Source organism: Acipenser ruthenus, chromosome 4 (genome assembly GCF_902713425.1).
Source record: "Acipenser ruthenus chromosome 4, fAciRut3.2 maternal haplotype, whole genome shotgun sequence".
Classification (NCBI taxonomy): Eukaryota; Metazoa; Chordata; class Actinopteri; order Acipenseriformes; family Acipenseridae; genus Acipenser; species Acipenser ruthenus.
This window is the reverse complement of record NC_081192.1, coordinates 83,922,079-83,948,813: the sequence shown is the minus strand read 5'-3', so window position 1 is coordinate 83,948,813 and position 26,735 is coordinate 83,922,079. Positions and strand designations below refer to the sequence as shown.

Here is a 26,735-nt window from a genome sequence, read left to right as displayed (position 1 = left end):
CTCGTGACTGGGAACAGATCAACCAGTCAGAGCGTCCACGCACTTTGAAAACGTACGAGGAGCTAGGGAGAGGCCGGATGGCAGCACAGCAAACTCATAAAACTCTTCCTTGAAAAGAGAAGCAGAGATACTTCAGAGCCTCAGGTCTAAGATGGGGCGAAAGCCGGCATCCTATTTGGGTACCAGAAAATACCTCAAGTAGTACCCCTCTCCCTCAGCAAGGTGGCCACTTCCTTCTGAAGTACTGAGGCCTGGAGAGGATCTGTCATGAAAGTATTCATGATGCCTCGAAAGGGAGGAGGTCCCAAGCGGAACTGAAGCGCTTAACCGTTTTGCACGGTGGGGAGCACCCAGGAGTCTGAGGTGCAAGAAAGCCAGTACTGCAGCTGTTGTGCTCGGGCTGCTGAGGCTGAGGCGGGGCAGTTAGGGATAGCTGTTCAGGGAGCTCACTAGCGCTGTACCAGAGGGTACCTAACAATGCGCACTGAGTACCGTGGGCACCTTGTGCACCGTATGCCCGTGCACTAGTGTAGTACTAAGCACCGCGCGCCCCGTGAGTGCTGAGCCCCGTGCGCACCGAGTACCGTGAGCTGTTGCGCTAGGTCTGAGGCAGTGGCCAAGCACCGTGTGCACCACATGCACCGTGCGTCCCCGCCCTAGCGTTGTAGCAGTGGGTACCAAGCACACTTTCAGAGCCTACCTATAATGAAGCAGGGATACCTAATCCGCAGCAAAGTAGCTTAGTTATCTTCCCTGCATGTACCCATTATATACAAAGAACATGAAGATATAAATGGGGTTGGTTTCCCTCCTCGAATTAGGAATGGGTAAACTTGTGTCCTGCAATTCACGAGAAAACAAACAAAGTGGATTAATGAGTTAATTACAGACAGTCTTTTTGTTTTGGTTCATATACTGCATTGGTTAACCTAAAGTCTTGTAATACTGTCTCTCCCCGTCGGGTAACTTGAATGTACTCTTACCTTTGTGTGCAATGGCAGAGAAACATCCGAGTGAGAACTTCGTTGGGCAGTAATAAAAGCTTCTGTCAGCAGCGGTGAAGAAGACCACATAAAGCGGAACTAACAGAGAAGACAACTCGTGCAGAAACCACGGTAATTTTACACTGACGGGGAACGCAAAATTACTTGAAGCCTACCTGCCATAAGGTACATTAACACAAAGCAAAAACAGTAATACCATTACGTAAGCTATCCATTCTAATTGATAAAGCTCCCCGGCTTCTGAGCTGAGGAGGTAGAAGCCGTCCACACGTTTTTCTTTTTTATTAAAAATAATAATAATAATAATAATAATAATAATAATAATAATAATAATAATAATAATAATAATAGGAAACAGTAACAGATCATTTATGGACTGTAGACACGTTTTCAAAACCCGTCACAAACAAATGTAAATCTAGTTTACTCTTGTTTTCGTAGGCAGTATGATCTCAGACTTTGGCCGATGGCTGTTTACCAATCAGGTTGCAATAGGGAGGAGCAACTTGCTTATAAACTAATCAAATGTTTTCAATTATTTAAAAATTAGTGCTGAAGGAGATGTACAACAAATAGACACCCCATATAGTAATACGAATATAATAATAACAAACACTGCTGATCGCTATATGAATCAAATCATGTAAACAATACGGCAGTAAAATGCAAATGGTTCAATAATCCATTCACATACGATAATTTTAGTAATAGCTAACTAATCGTCACTTAACATGTCGGCACAAAACGCAGTATTATTTCCGTGATATAGCTATACTTTATTAAGTTGATAGGGCTTAAACTGTTCCCAATATGAGACTCCAAATCACAACACTTGGGGAAGTTCAGTACACTCCCATGGTGAATTATTGTGCTGTCTTTCAATATGCCTGAAGAACACACATTAATGTTACCTTCTGATCGGGCATTACACAAGTTTCTCTAGGGCCCTTTTCCTTTCACGTCCCTGCTGCGTGCAACACATGCGTTTAGATTCTGTAGCGTTGTTCTATGTGAGATCATTTGTTGCTGGCAGTATTCTTTCTTCTGGGTAGTAATACAATTATCTCTTACAAAATATTTTTTCTCCGGTTTATCTCCAGAGTCGTCTGCGTCTCGAAAATGGGCAAAAGGAACAGAAACAGACAGAAAAACCAACAAGACAGGAACAGTGAACCCAGAAGAGATAATGCGGTACGTAAACTGACCAGCTTTTTTAACATCTCGTATATTAATATTATTACGGTGCAGAATTTCAGTGTTTTGAGTCAGTAAATCCCGGTTTCTTGTTGCAGTTGAATTTTCCAAGTTATTTATGTGAAGAAAAACAACAAGATTTCAAATCATGTCAGTCGGCTAAAATGTTTGCCAATAACGTGATTTGTGTGTGAAGTCGACGGCTTAATTAGTGCCAAACGTTACAATAGTCTTGAGTATTGATTGTGTTAAATTCTGGTGATGTGTAGTGCACGAGTAGTTAACTATGACCGTGCTCACTTGGTCCGTTTAGACTAGGGTTTTTTGGTACGTTTGGTGTAAAGTGTTAACACCAAAGTCCGCTTGGGAAACAAACTGTACCGAGTCCATCTAAAGAGATGGTCTCGGTCCGTTTGGTAAACGCACCGAGTGTGGTTTGCATGGTAAACCTCAATGTGATAGTACAACAGCTGAGGACTCGGTGTACGGCGAGAAAGTGGTACGCGTACCAAAATGTGACCCGTGTAAGGCCAGGAAATGACACACTGTCAAAAAGCAGTACGTTTGTATTTCAAGTATTTAATGCATGTACAAGTTTTTTTTTTCTTTCGTTTTTCAATATATACACTGTGCATTGGGGGCAGCATTGTGGAGCAGTGGTTAGGGCTCTGGGCTCTGGACTCTTGACAGGAGAGTCGTAGGTTCAATCCCAGGTGGGGGACACTGCTGCTGTACCCTTGAGCAAGGTACTTTACCTAGATTGCTCCAGTAAAAGCCCAACTGTATAAATGGGTAATTGTATGTAAAAATAATGTGATATTTTGTAACAAGAAAGTAATAATAATAATGTTACCTGTTTGACAATGTGGGCAATAATGCAATAATCCTTACACTACCCGTGCACTAGAGCTAGTTTCGGAACACTACTTACCCTTTAACATTGCCTTAAAACAATATTCAGATTTAAGCTTTAATTAACAATAAAAAGGAACACCTTTGTTGATACCATCCAAGACATGCAGGGGCGATGGGTAGAAGAGTCAAGATAAATGGCATGGAAAGCATTTATTAACTAGCTAACACAGGGCTGTATGCGATTGGCAAAAACAAACTAAACCAATATACTGCTCATAGTTCTTCTTCTGATCTTAGTATAGCCCCATACCTTTTAAAGCCTATTGCACTTAAAATATATGTTAAAGTCACATACATTTGCTGAATTGGGGGGCGGGAAATCTATAAAAAATAAAGGGCTAAACTCCGTACATCGTACGTTTCCTTGTTTTCTGATCTAAAATCATTTGTGCACGCCTGGGCAAGCGCAGTACACAGCGTACCACATTTTAACGCGTACCGCAAAATAACACTACATCGGTCCTTTTGCACATAGGAAACGAACTATACAAGGCAATCTGACTTGAAAGTAAACATTTTGCGGTTTTATTCTGAGGAAACAAGTAGAGCAAAAAATGTCTCGGAACTACATTAACATTAGGGTTACCAGACATCCTAGTTTTCAGCCTTAATTTTTTGTCTTGGTCGGAAACAGTAAAATTGTTAATTGTCCAGATTTTGCTGTTTTTTTTATTTATTGTAAAACATATTCAGTCTTTTCTCAAATTACTTTGTTTAATGTCGACATTAGAACCGTGCAGAATTGTGTGAACTGCATTCTCCTACTGTAGGCATTCAAGAAAACATGCTATATTAAAAACCAGAGAAATACATCAATAGCTGCCATCTTTCAATATGCCTTGCAGGATGTTGTTAACATCTGGTTCACACACCATATTAACGAGCTGAGTGCACTTGCAAACTGCATTGGGAACAAAAACAAACGTGTCCTGAATGAAATGGAAAAGGACCAACAAAAACTTTAGCTCGCATCAACACAAACTCGGTCCCTTTGCTCGCAGATAAGTGTAAACATCAAGTACATTGTTTCAAACGAAACAAACCAGGCCGAGTCCGTTTGAAACGAACCGTGTGAATACAGCCTATGACTGGGTCACCTTGGGGGAAGTAAGTGGAAACAAATCTAGTTCCCCCTACGTCTGTTGTGTCCTTCTCCTGACATTCTATCTTCCCCCTCAGACTAAAGAAATTGAAAGGGGTCCAATGCACATTCCAATGCTGAAACACCAGTAATGTTGGCATATTCTGATTGGGATTTCTTTGGCAAACACATTGATTTTCCAGGACATTTATGGGAGCTTATAACTTAATATTTAGAATGAGACTTGTTGTATTTTCAGTATGGGAATACAGTATAGACCCCCAAATTAATGATTGGCATGTTTTTGTCACGATTGGATATTTTTTGCTTCATTTTTTTATTTTATTTTTAAAATATTTGTTTCTCCCATTTTATATTCTACACATACAGTAAACAAACTTATTTTCTTTGCTTTATCTGTGTTTCTAGGGCTGGGGAGCTGGATATGCTGATATTATCAAGGAAAACAAACTTTTTGAACAGTATTATCAAGAGCTGAAGATTGTCCCAGAGGGAGAATGGGAGCAGTTTATGGAGGCTTTGAGGGAACCTCTGCCTGCCACCATTAGGATTACAGGTTACAAAAGGTACTGAAACTGTATGCATATAGATCTGACCAGAGGAATGGACACACAGGCTTACAATACAGAACACACACAGAGTGAAATTACAAGTGTAAATTCATTTGGACAATTAAAAACAGACCAATAATGCCTTTGTCTACATAAAATGGTGCCCAAAAGTATTGCCACTGTCTCTTAATTACAGTGTTCTCCGGAGTACCTTGCAATTAAGGCTGAGGTGATGTATCGATTTATCATCGATCTGCATCGTATTGTCAAGCCTGTGAGTCATTTTTGTGTCAAGGGTTTAAGCAAAGAAAAGCTTTTATTTTTTACTAAATTTGGGATCGGCCATTATTTTTTTGCATTAAGTGCAGAGCTTCTCTGCTTCCTTCAGGTCTGACTCACTGAATCTGCATGCGATTGAGCTCGCCACCTCCCCCCTGTCCCGCCCCCCTGTGAGTGTTTACTGATAGGATCTGTGCAGGAGTTAAGAGCATGTGCTAGAATTACAAATACTGTATCAACCACGCTACAATGCCTTTCAATGTTTGACAATTGTTTTCTAAAGCAAGACGGCAAGAAAGAAAGGTCAAGAAAGTATTGTTTGGGATGCTTCGGTAACGCAGCTAATTTGCGTGACCGTTTAATAAGATGCAGAGGTTGTGCTAGCCTTTAACAAAGTGCATCTGTAAAGTATACCATCTCAAAATCTGCGTTTTCAACCATAACCTCTGCCTTTTTACATACTGTATCAACACAGTTGCATTATTTTCCAGTGTAACAATTTCAGATTAACAAAGTTAACATGCAAAACAGTACACAGTATAAATAATGGTGGTAGAAATAGACATAAAGACAAGCTTAACATGAAACGTTTTCTTTTGAAAATCCCCCATTCATGATGTAAAAATCAGTGTTGTAGAACATGTACCAATGTCTCTGCGGGTAGCTGTCAACATCATAACTATTTACAGTTTTGCTGTTTAAAAGTTCTTTAAATTTTCTTTTTAGCACTCAAGTCAAAAAATGACTCGTGCTCTTTCCAAATCAGTCTTAATAATTGTCATTGTCATGTTTTAGATGATCCTCACATAAACAAGAGTGTTTGCTGGTCTGCACTCTGTTCTGACAGCTAAAACCCCGTTCTCATGGTACACAAGGTACAGGTATCGTAATTGCAATTGCTGCAAGTTTTGCGAAAGCAGGAAAGATGTCGGAATAGTTCTCAATAAAAACCCTGCAGTCCTCATCCATGGTTTCAAAACCATGTTTTTTGAGCATGTGTTTTGCTTGTCCAAATTCTTGGCGGAGAGTCAACAGGTAAGATGCTCTGATACAGATTTAGTGAGGTGCAGTACTGTATGGGATACTGAGTGTTTTTTTTAATTATTTATTTATTTAAGAAGGTGCAGGGAGTAGTGTAACCATTTTTACACGTTTTATTGCATAAAACTACTTTGTAATATAAACAAAATTATTGGATGGTGATGAAAAGGGGAAATGTTGGCTTTTAGATCTGCGTTTTAGAAACACACTGCTGTTATTGTTTGTGTTTTATTAAAATGTCCTACGTAGTTTTTCTCGATTTAATTGTTATCTATATAATATATATATATATATATATATATATATATATATATATATATATAATCTATATATATGTATGTAATATAATTTAATTACCACTGTATATGCATAAACTGATGTAATCAATTTAATATGCTTAATAGTTTTTACTTGCAATGTTAAAGTAATCCACAGCTCCACATGTATTACTATTTTTTTTTTTTACCCTTTCATAATGTCGATGAATCGATGCATCAGCTTTTTTGGAGAACAATATATTGATTAGTGAAAAATTTGTCATCGCCCCAGCCTTACATGCAATCAACCTTATCTGCAATGCTAGATCGAGTTGGAAGAAGTTTTGTGAATATAGATACAGTCAAAGTATGGAGCAAAAGAATTTTAGGAGCTGTGATAATGTAATATTGAGATGTCATTTTAAATGTAATTGATTATTTTAATACTTAACTGCACATCCAGGCTTCTAAATAATGTATTTAATGTTTGAAGTCATGCACTCAGTATTTAACCACTTTGTAAGTATTTACAACTTAATTATTTTTGCTTTTTTAAATGTATTTTTTGTGTTGCATTGCCCTGTTTTATACTAAAGATGTAGACTTGATGTATGTCTGCTGCAGAACCTTCACACATCATTTGATATTGCTGATAAGTATTTCATAAGGGTTTTTTCCTATATTAATTTAATGTATGTTGTTGTTTTTAAATCAGCCATGCGAAAGAAATTCTCCATTGCCTGAAGGAAAAGTATTTCAAGGAACTACAAGATCTAGAGGTGGATGGCCAAAAGATAGAGGCTCCACAGCCACTAAGCTGGTAAGAACACTGAAAAGCCCAACCATAGTGTGCTTTGCATAGAAGTAAAAGTAATATATTTATGGTGTCTATTTTAAAAACACAGGTACCCAGATGAGCTGGCGTGGCACACCAACTTGAGCAGGAAAATTCTGCGGAAGTCACCCCTGCTAGAAAAGTTTCACCAGTTTCTAGTTAGTGAAACTGAATCTGTAAGTTGTTTTGCTCTGCTAAATGTTGTGTTACTATGCTGTGATTGACAGTTTCTCTAATATATTTGGTTCCTTAAAGAAAAGCAGCATCATTGCATGATTCACTATGTTGCCTTTTTATAACGATCTGCTTTTAGTATACCTGAGAAGCATAACATTGTATCACACTGGGCTGCAAGTGTACAGAATATGGTTAATTAAAAAAAAGAAAAAAAAAATCTTGTATGTAATAACAGATTTTCCAGCAATAAAACAATGTTACTTTCTCCCCAGGGCAACATAAGCCGACAGGAAGCTGTCAGTATGATTCCCCCTCTGCTGCTTAAAATTGCGCCTCATCATAAGGTAAGGGGGGGGGGGGATAAATGCAGTAATCTTTTACTGAAATAAACTTTTACTATGCCAATGTAAGTACAGTTTGTAATGCTAGGTTTTTTATAGAATGATACTTTTAAAGTAAGGTATTCAAAAAAGTGCTGTGTACAAGATGTGCTTCATCTGCATAGTATTTTTTAGGAACAGCAAGCCTCTAGAAGCCTGGGCTGTAATCTGGCCATTAGCTATTAATGGTAACTCTCATGACATACAGTATGCCAACATGAAGCCTGGCTTTAGTTGGTGCTAATTTAATTTGCCTCTCATGAACACAAAAAAATACATTTATATACAGTGCTCCCTCGCTATAAAGCTCTCGGTTATAACACGCCTCAGATATAATGCTCTTGCAGCATGTCCTCCAATTCCCTATACTAGTGACTCATGCAATATTTCTACAGTAAATACAGTACCAGTGCTCAAAGTGTAAACAACTTCTCAGTATAACTTCTGTTTCTGTCTCTCCCTTTTGATACAGTATCTGAACTGAAGAAACGCTGCACAGGCACTTAATATATAACACAGACATCTTATTCAGTATTCCTTTTATAACTAAATAAATATTAGGCCTATTACGTGTTTATCTTTCCTAATGTATTTACTTTTTTGCTGCGAGAGGAGCTGCGGCTTTCTCTTGGGAAACAAGACGCTTCAGCCCCGCTCCAGCCTCGTTCTGACGGCCAAACCTAGGGCGAGCCCATTCCCTCTTCCCCGCTCCCAACCCGCTCTCCTTTTTGCACTTGGTTTGCTTGTCTGTTGCTTCGAACTGAACTCCTGACTGCCGTTTAACCAGGATTTTTATAGTTTAAAAACTGCAAATTTAAAATGATCTACGAGTGGGAATGTTACCTTTTTTTTTTTTTTTTTTTTGGTTAAAAATATAGCGTTGATTACATGGTGCTTTATGCATGGCTAATTCACAGAAAGTTACATTTTTGCTTCACTATATGTGCATTATAGAGAGGGAGTTATTTTATTTTGTCTTTTAGTCAGGTGTGTGTTGTGTCCTGAGTATGTCCTCCATAATTTATAAATAATATAGTTTAAAAATAAATGTGGTTATTGAAATAAAACAAAGCTACAATGTTAACGGGTCTGCAGTCAGCTATCCAGCAGCACTGGTTATAGTATCGTACTGAGCTCGATTCATGGGATTGCAGTGATCCTGAATTTCTAACAGAGTACTCTGTCGAAACAGATTTCAGTTGTTATTGTCTGTAGCAGAAAAACTACTAGAAAGTGTATTTTAAGAAGGGAATGCATGTTTAGCACACAGGTGGTACAGCAGACTAGATGCACTTCTATGATACTGGAACTCACTTTGACAGTAGATGCAAGTAACCCTCTTTCTAGCCAGTGAACCATCAGAAAGTTTTTAAAAAATAAACTTCCCATTCACAAGTCCTTCAGTTTGAGTGCTTTGCTACATAATGCGGTTCAGTGACTAATTTTATTTTCAAACGATGACGACACTCATTCAATCCTGGCATGCACTCGAGTGTATTAAAATGGTGCAGCAGGAAATTAATTACGGTATGCTACGAGGGACAAGATACAGGAGTGCAATTAATGTGCGTTAAAAAAATGTCTCTCTAAAAATTAATGCATTAGTCACAGAACTTAACTGATTTAATATACATATATCCATTGAATTTATGAAAACCTACCAAGTATCCAAGAAAGGTATTTTGGAAGTTTTAGTTCTGACAAAATGTTCTGTGTACATGTTTTGTTGCTGCCATAGGAAAATATATAAGTAAAAGTGTGTTAACAAGCCTGAATGATGTACATTCAATTCTAAAACACCTGTCCTCCAATTAGATTCTAGACATGTGTGCGGCTCCTGGCTCTAAGACAGCACAATTGATTGAAATGCTACACTCTGACATGGATATTCCCTTTCCAGGTAATCTTCAGCATTTCATAAAAATGCAGCTGCATTTAGTTTTTTACCCTACCATTAAGTCATTCCGCACCATCTCATGTTCTTTTAACTTTACATATTGAAGTATTATACCTGGAAATGTTTCATGTTCTTCTAGTTTTAATAATGTTACAATATTTCCTATTGGTTATCCTGTGTGTTAATGCAATTATGCCAATCAAAATGCAGTATTGTACTATTGTATCCTGTGATACTGACATTGCATACAACAAATAAGCGTACATTGTGACTTGTGTGCAGTATTTGTTTTCTATATGGGTGTAAGGAATGCCTACACCCATATAGAATATTGATTCCAAATAGTGTTTGTTTTTCATGGACCTTAACCATAAAGTCACTTATGTTTCAATTCCCCAGAGGGGCTGGTCATTGCCAATGATGTGGATAACAAGCGCTGCTACCTACTGGTTCACCAGGCAAAGAGATTAAACAGTCCTTGTATTATGGTTGTAAACCATGATGCTTCCAACATCCCTAGGCTTCAGATAGACTGTGATGGCAAAAAGGATATTCTTTTCTATGACAGGATTTTGTGTGATGTGCCTTGCAGGTAAAGTAAAAACTCTTGTATTTCTTGCAAATCTGTCCCTGTATGTTTTGTAAAGTTGTTGTCGGAAAAACAGTTAGAATCATACAATGGCCAAAACGTTCCCATTTGTGTAAGGGCTGTAGTTCATGTTCATATTCATACTTAAAATCTGCAGGGAGCCGTCCGCACTGCAGCAGCTGATGACGGTAAAGGAATTGCGTAATGACTGTTCTAGTGATCTTGTGTGATTTATGCTTTGCAACTGTTGCCCTGAGTAGCTTGATGTGGATTGGTTTGTTTATATTGCCTTTCCATAACTTCTTGTACCCGTCTCCAGCTGTGCTTATGACAGTTAAAGTAAAACACCAATGTTTTTATTCTTCCCTTGCCACCACATTCTTGACTTCTGTCCATTTGCACTGCTGTGATTTAAGACTCTGCTTACAAGCCTCTAACCACAAGTTTCTTGCTTAACTCTAATCCAATATAAACTTTAAACATTTAGGGCATAAATGTCCCACTGCCATTGTTTTGGACAGGTTTCTGAACTTCCTATGGTCTATTTAATTGATCTTAACAGTAGTGCATCTATATACTGTCACTGTTTTAAATAACAAGAAAAAACAGGCAATTGCTAAATTATGTGGTTACTTAAACAGCTGTGTCAGTATTTCTTATGACATAAGAATATATTTAATTTATACTCCAAACAGTGGTGATGGGACTATGAGAAAGAACATTGACGTATGGAAAAAATGGACAACAAGTAACAGTCTTCATTTGCATGGGTAAGTACCTGGATTGTGTGGCATCTAATAAGCAGCTTTGAGAAAATTAGTCAGAATCCCTTGACGTCAGTTTGGTATCTGCTGGTCTGAGATGTAAGAAGGTAATCCCAGAATACCCATTTGGCTATATAAGATAGCTGTAATTTTATGATCTAAGATCTATACTTTTTTACATAGACTGCAGATGAGAATTGCAGTCCGTGGGGTTGAGCAGCTGGCAGTAGGTGGAAGAATGGTCTATTCTACATGCTCTCTGAACCCTATTGAGGATGAGGCTGTCATTGCGTCACTTCTGGAGAAAAGTGAAGGTGAGCTATCGGTGTGTCTTAAGCGCTGAGACTGTCATAATTGCTGAATTGTGTGGTGTTAATCAAAATGCATTCCTCTTTCAAAGCAAAACGCATGTAAAAAGGGAGGAGAGCAGCATTTTTTAAAGTGGGTTCATTAGAACTACAGTACACCTTTTTAAGAACATAAAGTTTAGAAACAAAAGGAGGCCATTCAACTCGTTTGGTTGTTAGTAGCTTATCAATCCCAGAATCTCATCAAGAAGCTTCTTCAAGGATCCCAGGGTGTCAGCTTCAACAACATTACTGGGGAGTTGGTTCCAGACCCTCACAATTCTGTGTGTAAAAAAAAAAAGGTCCTCTTATTTTCTGTTCTGAATGCCCCTTTATCTAATCTCCATTTATGACCCTTGGTCCTTGTTTAATTTTTCAGGTCGAAAGTCCCTTGGTTCGACATTGTCAATACTTAGAATTTTGAATGCTTGAATCAGAAAGTCTTCTTTTTTCAAGACTGAATAGATTAGATTCTTGTAGCCTGTCGGCATATGACATGCCTTTTAAACCCAGAATAATTCTGGTCGCTTTTCTTTGCACTCTTTCTAGAGCAGCAATATCCTTTTTGTAACGAGGTGACCAGAACTGAACACAGTGTTCTGGATGAGGTCTTACTAATTCATTGTAAAGTTGTAACATTACTTCCCTTGATTTAAATTCAACACTTTTCACTATATATCCGAGCATTTAGTTGGCCTTGTTTTTTTTTGTTATAGCTTCTCCACGTTTTCTAGATGAAGACATTTCTGAGTCAACATAAACTTCTGGTCTTTTTCATAGATTCCCTCTTCAATTTCAGTATCTCCCATATGGTATTTATAATGCACACATACGTGGAGTACCTTACACTTTTCTCTGTTAACCCCTTGCGGTCCATTTATTCAGCGCGTGTCGGGCGCGTCGGGTCCAATTTATTTTCACACGCGCAGTTTATTTTAGACACTCAGTACTGCATCTCCAGCACTGCCCCACCCCTCGTTCGCTATTTTTTTCAAATGACTCTTAATAATAGTACATACCGATAAATCATCTCTTGATCACTCGTTTTATCACCAAACTCCTCAATAATGCGATCCAAGTCGGTATTTTATTATGATAACGTCTGAAAAAAGCTCTGCAAATGTCTGTGATATTCTTTGAGTGCTGGATGTGGAAGCAGCTATCTTGTTTGTTTATGTCAGTGTTATCTATGTGGTGTCGGGTCTATCATTATTCATGAGATACGCCCCTTTTTTTTGGCTCCTATCGGTCTCACTCGGCCATTGAATGGTTTTCTCGGCTTTTTCCGGAGAAAAAACGACTAGAGACCTGTTTTTTGCGTCTTTTTGATGATGTCGGACAGGGTCCAACATTGGACCGGAAAGGGAAAATTGCGATGTCGGACCAGGTCCGACATAGGACCGCAAAAGGTTAAATGTCATTTGCCATGTGTCTGCCAAGTTCTCAATGCTGTCTAGAAATTTTGAATGACCATTGCTGCTGCAACGGTGTTTGCCACTCCTATTTTTGTGTCGTCTGCAAATTTAACAAGTTTGCTTACTATACCAGAATCTGTCATTAATGTAGATTAGGAAGAGCAGAGGACCTAATACTGATTCCTGTGGTACACCACTGGTTACCTCACTCCATTTTGAGGTTTCTCCTCTAATCCGTACTTTCCAGTTTTCTACATATTAACCACTCGCTAATCCATGTGCGTGCATTTCATTGGATCCTTACTGCGTTCAGTTTGAGAATTAATCTTTTATGCAAGACTTTGTTAAAAGCTTTCTGGAAATCGATGTAAACCATATCATATGCTTTGCAATTATACATTGTCTTTGTTGCATCCTCAAAAAAATCAAGCATGTTAGTTAGACATCATCTCCCTTTCCTAAAACCATGCTGACTGTCTCCCAAGATACTGTTAACATATAGGTAATTTTCCATTTTGGATCTTATTATAATAAGTTTACATATAGTAGACTTGCGTTTGCAGTTCCAAGTACTCTTTCTGTGTACTTTGTTCTTGGTTCCTTTTAAACGCTCTGTAAAGTGCCTTTTTTCTTTTGAATATTTTTTTAAAATTTATTTGTTAAGCCATTTAGTTTTAGATTTAGATTTGTCTACTTTTGGTAAGTAATTGTTTTGTGTATTTGAAAAATAGACCTCCTTTTTCTGTGGATGTTTTCTCTATTTTACTCCAATCTACTTCTGTTTCATTCCTTGGGCCAATGTATTGGTAACTTTGACCTGGGAATAGGCTACATCCTTGTCTCCATGTTGGCATGGTGAGCTTGTAACTGTGACTAAGTACAGCTGGTTTCCAAGCATCAAGTATAATCACTAATTATTAGGACAGTGATTTCATAATATGTGTATTTTTTAGCTGGTTTTGAATAACTAGAATTATCATGTATTCAGAAAACAATGCTGAGAGAGACCTCTTGTTTGTTTCAGGTGCCTTGGAACTTGTTGATGTTGCCAGTGAAGTGCCTGGATTGAAGTGGATGCCTGGGGTTACATCCTGGAAGGTTTGTTCTTATCGAAATGTACAACTTTGAGTTACTAACAATAATTTGGTTATTGTTAACTTACATTTTCTTTATGTACCAACCTTGGAACGCACCATTTCATTGTCTTGATCTTAAGTGCAGAGTACATACAAAGCAATGAAGGGTTTTAGTTTTACTATCTTAACTTGTCTTTCTTTTGTTTGCAGCTCATGACTAAAACTGGTGAGTGGTATGCAAATTGGTCAGAAGTACCACAGAATAGACACACACAGATTCGGCCTACAATGTTCCCTCCAACTGATCCAGAAAAGCTCAAAGAAATGAAGCTGGAGAGATGGTATGTATATAAGCCATGAGGGTTTTAAGACTGTATCAATTTCTAACTACTCTTGGTTTAGTCAGTCTGCGGTGTGAAAAGTCATGACAATTATGCTATGCAAACACTAGAGGGTGATATTGCAACATCATTGCCAGTGATCTGGGGATCTAGGTAGTCTATAAAAAGTATAAAGCATGCAATTTTATTAGTATTTTTAAATTATGGTTTTAAAAAAAATATGAATAACTGAGCTTGGTCTCCTGACTGATCAATGATGATTGCTTAATCCCAGTGTTTCCCAAACTGTCTCGATAGCAGGGTGTGTTGGCAATAAATATGAGGTGTGTCGCAAAAGCGTCTTGCTGTGTATTGAATTGACATCTCCCCCTTAACGCTTATTGGCTGCATTTTCACATGCATTGCGGCATTCTGTTGTCTGCTAACAATTAAGTGGCTTTAGCAGACAACAGAAGACGTAATACGTGTGAAAATGCTGGCAGTTGGCGTTAGTGGGTGGTGTCATTAGCAATAAGTTTACTGTCAATGTTAAAAACGCCCAAGAAAGGCCACAATGTGTGGTCTGTTCTAGTTTATTAGTGGAAAGTGTGTAACAAATCAAAGCACCGTTTAGATACAAATCGCAGGCGTTGCAGATAAACCTCAAGGTTTTTTAAAAGAAAGGGCGGTGCTTTTGAGAAACAAAATATAGATCTCGCCTGATGAACCTTAAATGACTTAAGATCTCCAAAATTGAACCGAGATTGGATGAACTGTATTCCAACAGGCATGCAAGTTCATCCCATTAGGTAAGTAACATGAGTACATTTAATTCATAATTAACATACTGTGTGTTAAAATCAGCAACAAAAGACGTAACTGCCAGAGTACGCATCTCGAATCGTGACATACGGCAGCAATTTTCAAAAAAGCAGGAGTCATTGTCTGGGAGATGTCAAGTAAGAAAGAGGACTCCTCCAGCTCCGAGGATGATGACTAGGAGTGATTCATTGTTACAAGCATGTTTATGTACCAATATACAATATACTTTACCAATATGCCTAATAGACAAGTGTGTAGCATTTCATTGCAAAAAATTGAGTATTCCTTTGTATAGGTGGCTCTTATATGCATAGTTGAGGTTGTATCTTTGTAAATGCATCTTTTATTTGATGTTTTGTGTTTTCCTCAAATTGAGGGTGGGAAATTTTGAACTGCATCTTATATTCGAAGGAATACAGTAATTAACTACATTTTATTATTTTCTACTATTTCGGAGGTATCTTTTCAACAATAGAACCTTTTTGTATACATTGTTACCATAGGTAACCTAGGGTAAACTAAATAACAAATTCTAACATTAATTATTGAAGCTATATTTATAATACTCAACATACCAGCTTCACCACAAGGTGAAATAGTAAATAACTGCAATAAAATGTCAACATGTTGCATAATAATACAAACATTGGGGTGATGTATAGTTGCAGTACAAATAATTGCAGATGCAAAATTCAAATTGCATTGCGGCCAGGCAATTATTTTGCACTGCACCCTATGTAAGCTTAAGAGCAATGCAAATTACTCAAAGCACACAAATTATGATAATGAGGGTCTCAATGAGCGCATCGGTCTATCTAGCAGCCACACTTGCAGAGTTAAGAGTACAGAGAGCAGTAGTCACTGTATGACATTTGTGCAGCACGAAAATACAAACCAAATAAAATGTCAGAGGAAGGGCAACAAAGTCCTCTTGGCGCACAGAAAAGAAAAGTTTTCTGAGAAGGAGTCCTTACAGATGATACGTATTGGCCTGCCCTTTTTAGCATGACATCCAGAAATTTGCCTAGCACTCTGGAAAAGGTGGATTGAGCTGTCCCTCCAGATATTCCAACTGTGAAAGGAACCAGAGGCTAAGTAATGCAGAGATCCCAGCACTTTCACATGGGCAGGGATAGCGTTCCCTTGATTGATGCTACAATCTAGCTCATCTCTCAATTCAGCTATTATGTCGAGGATAACCTGCAGAGTGAGATGATGACACTTTAGCACCGCATCATCCAGCATCCCAAACAAAGTGGCCCTAGGATTGAATATGCAGGGTCTTCTTCGTCTTGCCCTTTTCCGAACGTGTTCCTGTCTCTCCTTAACAAGAGCCAAGTGCCGCCGTATCAGGAAGTGTACCACAGCAGCCATCCTGAAGCCAATGACAGGTCTCTGCAGGTGTGTGCTTTTATACAGCTCTTGGTTACTTGCTTCTACAATGGTTTGCAACTTGTAAAAAGAGGTGTAAAGTTTTTGGAGGGTCAGCAAGGCAAATTTCTTACATCACATTGTAATGTTTGCACCTGCTTAGTATCCAGATCCCACCCAATTCCATGCTCTTTTTTAACTTGACTGCATTTCAATATAGTTGTAGTAGATGGCAAAGTGCAAATTTGATAGCAGAAATTTGCAGATCGCCAGGTGAACACCATTCTTTACATGTACCGCATTTTTAGCGGTCGGTAAAATCAGACCATGGCTGCTAAACACGATTTACGGCAGCATTATGGGGGTTTTGCACCCGCAGATCCCTTTGTGCGTATCCTTACATCACCCCCATTGTGTTACTGCAAACAGTTTGTACATTAAACTGTAAACATGGTTTTGTAAAGGTCCATATAATAAATGAGAAGGCTTTACCCTTTTTTTTTTTTTTTTTTTTTTTTTTTTTTTAAACCAAGTTCATGTTTTTTATTCACTCTGCCTGGTCTTGTGTAACAGTGGCAAACCCCTCATCAACTCCAGTTTCTTCAAGACCACTGCTATAGAATATCTGCACTTGGTTGGTAACATGCCTGCCCAGGAATAGGAATTCATTAACTCCTGTAGCACTTCCTCAACAGTTTGCAAACAGATCTAAAAGAAAAAAATAAATATACAAATAAAAAAATTAAATGTCAACTAATATATAAAAATAGCTTCATCATTTAGCAAACACATTTATATAGTTAATACAGATCTATGTGTTTAAAGAAATAAAACTAAGAAATGCAAATTACTGTACCAAAAAATGTATCCAGAAAGGTGAGACAGATTTTAAAACAAGTACGGGCAATTTTATAGGAACATTGTAGTTGTAAACAAAGCACAGTTTATTTTTTTTATCAAAGGAGGCTGAATGAGCAAACTGAATGAATGCAAGAATGCAAACAAGCACTACGTTAACACAGGTTTAAATCTGTGTTTTTGCTACAGTTATGATTTCAGTGGAAACTTAAATTTATAGTAGTTTTAAAGAAGTAAGAACCATAACAATGGGTATTGCATTACTGTGTTGTAACCTTGTAGTGTTCTTCAGATTGAGGGTGTAGATAGCAGGTGTCCACATTTATTAAAACCATTGAAAACTCATTATCAGAGTTATGAACAATCTCCATTAACAAGGTGTTCATAACTCTGAGATTTAGAAGTAGAAAGAATACATACAAATCATATTGTTTTGCCCTACTTGGATAACATTCTACCTGTGTTTTATAAGCGTATGTCCGTGTAACACTATCACACTAACAAAATGAGAAAAACACGGTATAAACAAATAGTTAGTATTTTTTTCCCACAGATTATATAAAATAAAACATAATAAATGGATAGAATGTAATTATACATTTATTACATGGGATGTATATACATGCACGTACTTCCAAGTAAACATATTTCTGAAGTTTAAGAATATCAGAACAGTAATTACTTGCATGTATTGGGTCTTTTCGTTGTCCTTTCAAATAGAAATTTAAACTTTTTGTTGGGCAGACAACTGTATAGACGATCTGTGAGTGCGACAGCTGTGGGAGCAGTGGTGCTGGAAACACTGATCAAAGACATAATCTTCAAAGTGAACAGCCTCACAATTAAGCTATTTAAGTAAACACAGACAAGTTTGTCTGCTTTACGAAGGGCTTGGTTGTGTCTATGCAAAGTTTGGTACAGTTTTGTTATACTGCTTCAACTGATGAAGGGGGTATTCAATATCTGTTAAGATCCCTTCTATGTCAATAATGGGATAACCCTAATACTTCTGTCCCTTCTTGACATGTATTTAGTATTGCAGTGGGGTGTTCTTATATTTCTTTATTTGTTTACAGCATGCGGATACTTCCTCATCACCAGAACACGGGAGGTTTCTTTGTGGCTGTGCTTGTTAAGAAAGCCTCAATGCCTTGGAATAGGCGTCATCCAAAGGTGCAGTATGAATGGATAAATAAAACCTGTAGTGAGCTGGTCATATATTTAATCCCCCATGAAATTCATGCAAAAAGGTTGCATTTGCCCTTAAGAGTATTGTTTTAACATACAAGAGGTGAAAGGTCTCAAACTAACCTCATTAGTTTATTCAACTAAAACTAAAAGCACTTGTTTGCTAGTCCGAAAGTATTAAACTTGTTTTAAACAACAGCTGTTGGGGTCCCTAAAATATTAAACTTCAATTTTAGTTTCCTAAAAAATGAACACTGTATTGTGTTTAAAAAAACAAAACATATACTATAAACATTAATGCTCATTCCCAGATACATCGCTTGGGCTTCTGCATCTGCCTTCCCCACATTCCGAACCCCAATACAATCTGTGTGGACAACACTTGACAGCATACTTCACATATCATATCACTGCTTCAGTAATGGAACTTTCTGTAGAGCTGTCCGAGATAACCAGCACATATTTAGCAGTTGCCATTCCTATTAACTGGGCTGGACGCTGGGTCCTCACAATATCATGTATACACTCTTGTGCCTGTTTAGAATTTCTGTAGGTTTTCCCCACATTTAATCCTTTTGCCTCATCCAGGTCACGCATCCATTCCAAATCAGAATACGGTTGTACATGCTTTGCAATGGTGTGATCTGTTCTAAAAAACACCTAGCTTTAAAATCACGAGGTGTTTATGGTGGTCGTGATTGTTACACTTTTGATGTGCCTTGTTTTGCAGTCTTTGCCTTCGTCAGTTTCACGCAGTTATAATGATTAGTAGATTTTTCAAACACTTTAAGTTTGACTATCTTAAAGGTATACGACCCAGTTACAAATGTGCCACTCTGGCTTTTGGGTTGCCAATGGACTGCTACCTGTAAAAACCTAAGAAAGCAAGATTTGCAAGTGTCAAATGAGACTGCTGTTTGTTCAATGGAACAAGAGCTGTGTAGATTGTGATTTGGAGCTGTGCAAATGGGAACAAGTTGGTCATCAGTCAGTTAACCACCTAACCCCTACTAATTGATTATCACCTTTTCTGTAATAAACCTTCTAGTGGGCATTTTAGACACAATTTAGTGTGTTTGCACTTAAAACCCTGTATGTGCGCGCACCTGAACTAACATGCATGACCTCAGACATTGCATCTCCATGGCGACCTCAGTATACACACAACAAAAAATTAATACAGAACTGCATTATGATTTCCTGAGGTGTATAAGTGATTGAAATCCTTTTTCATTTTATAGTTAACATGAGCACGTATTTTTGTCATTTTGTAGCAAATACAAACATCTCATTTTTGTATTCGAATACTTGTCCAAAAATATTCATTTGGATATTTGTCCCAGCACTAATTACACAAGTGTTTTCTTTCTGGTTTATATACAATTTGAGGGTCTAGAAAAAGCATGGGTCATGCAGGAGTACAAATGAATCTGTATAAAGTTACCAGAATGTTTCTTAAGTGCAGATGTTGATCCAAAAATAAAAGGTTATTTGTCCTTGTGCACTTATTTATATTACATGCATATATACAAATGTTTTGTAGTTACTAGCATTTGTCAACATAAATTGTTTTTAATAGCCCAAATAACTGAATTACAAAACACATCTTTAGGAAAACGCAGAACATTTGCCATTGAACCAGGTTTAATTCTGACCTTGAAATTATATTAACATGCAACAATATTCAATTCCCTGGGGTGCAAGACCTGTCTGAACATCATCACAAGGGTCTTCAGCAGTTTTAGAGGGTGGATCATTATGCTCAATGTCTTGATCTTGAAGTAGAGCAGTAATTTCATCCACATCTTCTGAAGTCTTCGAAGACTCTTGTGTTAACACCTTCTATTTGGTTCATAACATCTTCAGCTGTGAATTTTTTTTATTTGACATCTACACACAAACAAATACACACCACAAGCAATGGATAACTAGCCAAACCATTGCATTTTCTAATTACATAAGCACATGTATAATAACTGTACTTAATTCCCACTGTATCATATCTGCTACACATATAAAGATAACTATAATTTTCAAAAACGGCTTTCTAGTTCATTTATTTGTTAAATACATTCTTTAACTCTTCAGTTAAATAATTCTGTCTCGTTTATTTCACGAAACTAATGAGCAGTTAATTCAAAATTATGAAATTTGCTTTCAACTGCACATCCGGCTTCGAAAATAAGCATGCGCCAGCGAGCGGTGCCGAAAGTCAAGCAGTGACGAATCCTTGCAGTGAATGTGCAGGCTCAAAGAGAACAAGAGAGAAGAAAGAATAATTAATACAGAGAACACAAATTATAAACTTGTGTTTTATTTTTAGCTTCTCTCTCTTTCTCATTCGAGCCGCAAAGCGAGCATCGGCCAGCATTTCACCGAGAGCCGCACTTGAACTGCAAAAGAGCTGCATGCGGTTCGCGAGCCATGGTTTGGCCACTTCTGTACTGTACTGTAGAAAGGATCCTGGTCAAAGGACACTGATCTCCCAGGGAGCTGCAATAACCAGACAGTTTTTCATACCATTGTTTTACAGAAACCTATCTAGTTTCACATAGATGTCTTTTATATTTATTTGACTGTGTATTTAGCTTAGGAACAAGGGAGCAGAGGGAGCAGAGCCAGCAGCTGAAGCGGAGAAGACCCCTGCTGAAACTGCTGACGAGGCAGGAGAAGCTGCGATGGAGGACAAACCAAATGACCTTGAGGTCTCTCAGGAAAGCACTGTCAAACAAGATGGAGTGTGTGGGTGAGAACTCCATCACAGCTTGCATATGCAGTGCAAATTAAAATCGGTATGGGTGTTGTCCATGAAGATTTACTGTATTCTACAAAGCACATTTTCAAAACATTTCAAAACAGTCTAGGAGCTGTTTATAATTATCATAATTATTATTTTTACCCTATTACATTTATTTAAGTTGATCTGGCATGTTTAAGACGTTGCCACAATGAAAAACAGTAAATGTAGCGAGTTTTGTAATAAAGCAAAAGGGAAAACCTGTTTATTTCTTAAACTGACCACGTTAAGAACGGTGACCTCTGAATGTATTGAAATACTTGGGACTGTAATTAGGAAGTGTACTGCTGAGGGGGTGGGGGAATTCAAAATGAAATGTACTGCAGCTTACTTGATTGCAGTAGAAAACTGCCATTCACTAAATTTAGCATTCAGATTGTTTCAATGAAAAAGAATGGTTTGGAAATATCTAAAGTATATGACAATGAGCATGCTGTGGTATTTAATATTGTAAATAACAATAATACATTTGTTTTTATTGAAAAATAATCGGTAACAAGTAAACAAGATCGGTGTTACATGTTCTCAGATCAGGACTTCACCAACTAACATGCCAGCTATATAGCAGTGTATAGCATGCTGTTTCCCATATTACAACTGTACACAATAAACGGTGCAGTCACTAACTCCATAGACAACACTTGCAAGAGTTAATTCCAGTCATCATTCAGCAAAATTGAGTACAAACATGAAGTTACTGTTTTAGTATCACTTTAGTGTCTTAGCAAGTTGTTGTATTTTAACAGTTGAATATGGTAGCAACCAGCTTGCGCCTAAAGTGGCACCCAACAACTGCATTTGGTTCCTAAGGCAAAAAAGTTGGTCTCAAGTCCTGTAGGTGTAAAAGCAGTTTTGTAAAGTCTATGGTGGACTTGAAGGCAAGCATAAGGGCTGATTATCCTATGCTTAATGCCTTTATCCACCAGTGTATGGTACTTGTATACTACTTTACTACTACTGAATAAACCTATAAAATAAATACTCCTGCTTCAGCTTACAGATGTGTTTATGCAAGATGTGTGTGTGTGTGTATGTATTATATATATATATATATATATATATATATATATATATATAATATATAATTTTTTTTATATATAATTTCCTGGGTAATAGATTGCATTTTAAGTTTTAAATGTGTACAAACCTATTGATGTGTTGCATCCGCAAACATCCCAGCTGACACGATGAAACACTTTCTATTTCTAGCCCTCCTCCATCAAAAAAGATGAAGCTGTTTGGCTTCAAAGAAGATCCCTTTGTGTTCCTGTCTGAGGATGATCCTGTGTTCCCTCCAATCCAGTAAGAACTATTCAGGAGTCTGAATATAGTGCAGTGAAAGGTCAGATAGGACATGTTTAAATGAAAAACCTGATTTTATTATGATAATAAATTGTGATGTTTTGCATTGTCCTTTTTGTATTTGGTATTTAAGGAACAAGGCATTTAATTCTGCCTTTTGTCTGTTGAATAATTGAATTTAAGCATTTCTACCTCAATTATCCAACTCCCAACTCTTGAGCCCGCATTCCCCTTGGCCGTGGACTTAAACATAAGCGAGACACCAAGATGTTTCCCATTGTCCTGTATGTCCCTAGTAGACTGGTGAAAGTTAGCTTCCTCCAAAACACTTCCATCAGCAGTGAACTGTGAATCTTTAATTGCAGGAAGTTTTACAACCTCACACCAAACTTTCCCAAGATGAATGTGCTAACTAGAACGCACGAGGGGAAGAAACGAAACCTGTACATGGTGTCCAAGGAGCTCCGAAACGTACTGCTGAACAACAGCGAGCGACTGAAGGTGAGGCCTCCACCATACTTGATTTCTGAAACCTGTTTAATTCAAGTTTTTACAGAGTGGTTATCGTTTAAACAATGTTGTGCTGTTTTAAATTATGGTGAAGTGGCAACTAAATTCCCCCCCCCCCCCCCCCCTGCCCTCAGTACTTTTTCATACAAAAAAAATAAATATGTGGACTGCATTTAAGTTTTTGTTTTGATAGGGACAATTGGGAGATAAGGGTCAGAAGAGGGTAATGTTAGTAATTTTTTGATGAACTTGTATTGGTTTTTTCTTTACAGGTTATTAACACGGGCGTTAAAGTTTGGTCCCGTAATAATGATGGGGAACAGTTTGGATGTGCCTTCAGGCTTGCTCAGGAGGTACCCTTCTGTTTTCTTTTAATTGCCTTGCCTGCTTATTTGAGGTTTCTCTGTAATAAACATTAGATTCCTTGTAATACTTATCATAGATTTCAAATCTACAAAAATAAATGTGTGTTTTAAATTGATAGTTTGCACCAAGTTGCAATTTGTATATGCATAATCTTTCTTATTTAACCTCTTCGAGTTTTGTTCCATTTATTATTTGTATAACAGTTTGATGTTCTAGCCTAATTACAGAGTACAACTCCTTATTTTATTGAATTTTTTTTTCCTACCAGGGCATTTATACTCTTTACCCATATATTAATGCCAGAATCATTACTGTCAGTGTAGAAGATATCAAGGTGCTTCTGACACAAGAGAACCCCTTCCTCAGCAAACTGGAAGCACAGTCACACGCGCAGGCTAAGCAGTTGGGTGAGTGCAGATTCACATTTTGCTGAACCAACCTGCTGCTGTCCACTGCAGATCCTATAAGTAGTCTTGGATTCAAACAAGTCACTTTTGCAGGTTGGTTTACAGACCCTGCAGTTGTAATGGGTGTATAAATATTATTTGCTTATTTGGCAAAGTCTAAAATAATGTGACAGTCCAAAAAAATAACATTGTTCATGCATTTCTTTTGTTTTGTTTCACTTACAGTTATGGGAAGCATTGTACTGAGATATGAGCCTGACCCAAAGTAAGTTTTTTGAATATTTACTATCCCCCACTGGGGATGCATGTTACAGTTTTACATGCATTTAGAAAGATGCTTCTCTAATTGTGAAGACATTTTTTTTAAATGTGTTTTGTTTGTTTGTTTGTTTGTGTGTTTTGTTTGTTTGTTTTGTTTTGCTCACTGCAGTTTATCAAAGTTTCATAAGATGACATGACAAAACTGGTCTGTTGAGAAGTGTGTGGCAAAATGATTGGACAGTTAGTTGTATACAACTAATATTGCTTCTTCAGAGCCCTATTTAATGGAACGATTCTAAAAACAAGTACAATACAGCAATATTGTAAACCTGAAAACGGGTACTTCAGATTGCCCATGCGGTGAGCCACTACCTGACACCCTCGCTTGCTGTCCGTTCTTGACAACTAACCAATATTAATATGCTGCTTCCAAGGTTTGTAAGTCACATGCCTTGAAACTAAATTGTTGAAAGAATAATAATACAAATACGAAAGCTTTCCGTTTTTATCCTTCGTGTGAAAGCCAGCCTAAGGGAGAGTGATCAGTTTATAGAATATCCACCCCCCCCCCCCCGTGCTATAATAATATCCAAAATATTCAACAGCCCATTTATTGGCTAAATAACTGTATTCTGCTGCTGTGCACATATGAAAATATTTGGTATAAGTTATTTTGCAATAGCGTGAATGTAGAACATGCCTTATTAGTTGACGACTTATCTTGGCAAATGCTTGCCTATTTTTTTTTAACCTGTGATTTGTCATTTGCTATTTTATTAGTTTCAGTGAATTCTGTAACTGAAAAAAATGGGGTAGTCGGGTTTGTACAAATTTTTGGTGCAGCCTTTTAATAAATAGATGTAGTATAAATATTGATTTAAATCCAATCTCTGGCGCCAACAGAGCCTAAAAAGTACACATTGATGTCAAATATCTTAACTTGTTGGCTCCAGCATAAATTCTTTCAATTGTGTTCAGATCATGAGACTTGTACTAGTCTATCTAGATTATGATGCCCTGAGGTAATATGGACAGGAATCAAAAGGCAATCATCATTTTAAGATGACCTTAAATAATTTTATGGACCATGAAATTGCAGGATTTTTGGAAACCTCTTCAGAGAATTTTTACCGCCATCTATTGCCATGGTCTGCCATCCTTACATTATTTATTTATTTATTTATTTATTTATTTATTTATTTATTTATCTATCTCTCTCATAGGAATCAAGATGCCCCACAGTGTCCCATTGAGCTGTGCGGATGGAGGGGAAAGACTTCCATCCGAGCCTTTGTTCCAAAGAATGAGCGCTTTCACTACCTCAGAATGCTGGGGGTCGAGGTCTTCCGGGAGAAGAGACGGGATGACCGTTCAGAAGCCATGGCTGAGGGGGAGAAGGGAGGCGGAGACCCAGGTTCCATGTCCATGGAAACAGAGGTGGATGGTGAACAAAATTTGGGACCCCCAAAGGCTGATGCAGAGGAACTGAAAGAAACTGCAGAGTCTTCCACTGACTCAAAAACCGAGAGCAGTGCTGAAACTAAATAAGAAAAAGAGATCATTTGCAAGGTAGTAGCAGTGCCATTTTATGTTCTGTTCACTGGTGCCATCAAGGTGTAGTTGCAGCACAGAGTTAAAAAAAAAAAAAAAAAAAAGCAGAGAAAGGAAAAGCTATTTTTGTTAGTCTGGTTTTGTACTGTACTGTTCGCAAACTTCCAACTTTTATGTTTTGAAGAAAATAGTCAGCCAGAAGAATTTCACGATCTGATTTTTGTATGCTGCAAAGGCAAAAGCTAGAAAGTCCAGGCACCTTCTGTTCAGTGAATAATTCTAGACCAAAAGTGACACCTTGAGTGGTCATCATGACTCTTGAGTAGTTTTATTAAAAAATGTTTGTTTATTTTAAGTTTTTTCTCCACGTGCAACAACTTCCAAAGGCAAATTTAAGAGCCTAATAAAATAATCAGTAACTTGCAGTTTGACAAATAAAGTACAAGATGAGTTTACCCTTCATCCAAGACAGATTTTCTTTTTGGGGCATGTGGATTTATGCACCTTTGGGGCACACATGATAGACATTTGCAAAATCCTAACATAATACGGGTTATACTCTTCAGCCTGAAAAATAAGCATTTTGGGAAGCATTAGTACAAAAGAGGAGAAATGTTATGGTTTCTTATGGACCAAGCAACTCTGTCGGGGCCAGCCATAATGGTACCACTTGACAGCCTGTGCTTTTACATAGTAGCAACCTGAATGCATGTTGGGGCATTTTAACTTTTCAGTGCCTTTGGCAATAGGTGTTGTTTTCCTAATGTACCAGATGAAGAGATTTGTAACTTTCACAGTAGAAGCATCTATTTCAAAATACAGTACTGCCTTTTTATTTCACTATCCTACTTGCAAAAAATCTTGTATCTGCCCTGTAGTGGTCACACAAAATAGTCATTTTAATATCTTTTTTTAAATTTATTTTGGCAGATTCTTTAAAGAATGCATGCCAGACGTATTGAAGTGTTCTGAATAGATGTTTGAAACCATTTGAGTTACTGAATAAGGGCTTATTAACTGCACTGTGCCATGAGCGAAATCTGAGTGGGAACAAAGAAGGAGCTTCAGATTGTAGGTCACTGCAGTTAATAAGATTAATAATACTGACACTGTATTAATGGATCCTAATAAACTTTTTATTCAGAGCTTTATAAATCTA

The 26,735-nt window shown here is 37.5% G+C and overlaps 1 protein-coding gene across 5 annotated transcripts; it reads left to right on the top strand.

Moving 5' to 3' along the window:
• The first annotated feature begins 1,014 nt into the window (after positions 1-1,014).
• On the top strand, positions 1,015-26,735 carry LOC117400466 (RNA cytosine-C(5)-methyltransferase NSUN2-like). Of its 5 annotated transcripts, none has more exons than XM_034000493.3 (20): positions 1,015-1,115; positions 2,105-2,195; positions 4,624-4,781; positions 7,059-7,163; positions 7,249-7,354; positions 7,628-7,699; positions 9,551-9,635; positions 10,032-10,224; positions 10,917-10,991; positions 11,169-11,299; positions 13,772-13,845; positions 14,034-14,164; positions 18,271-18,367; positions 20,971-21,128; positions 22,389-22,481; positions 22,847-22,982; positions 23,264-23,344; positions 23,626-23,764; positions 23,990-24,029; positions 25,249-26,735. In XM_034000493.3, the coding sequence occupies exons 2-20, from the start codon at positions 2,124-2,126 to the stop codon at positions 25,571-25,573; spliced, it is 2,271 nt and encodes a 756-aa protein (XP_033856384.1). In that variant the 5' UTR covers positions 1,015-1,115; positions 2,105-2,123; the 3' UTR covers positions 25,574-26,735. The 5 variants fall into 5 exon arrangements, with proteins under 5 accessions (XP_033856384.1, XP_058878941.1, XP_058878940.1 ...); XM_059022958.1 differs by lacking the exon at positions 1,015-1,115 and adding an exon at positions 1,574-1,592; XM_059022957.1 differs by lacking the exon at positions 1,015-1,115 and adding an exon at positions 1,813-1,862.

What these genes read in the sequence shown, in the direction of transcription:
- LOC117400466 (XM_034000493.3), top strand. Translation starts at nt 2,124, where the DNA reads ATGGGCAAAAGGAACAGAAACAGACAGAAAAACCAACAAGACAGGAAC. An exon ending in GAAATGAAGCTGGAGAGATG is followed by an intron (nt 14,165 to 18,270) that starts GTATGTATATAA and finishes ATTTGTTTACAG; the next exon opens with CATGCGGATACTTCCTCATC. An exon ending in CCTGTGTTCCCTCCAATCCA is followed by an intron (nt 22,482 to 22,846) that starts GTAAGAACTATT and finishes CTTTAATTGCAG; the next exon opens with GAAGTTTTACAACCTCACAC.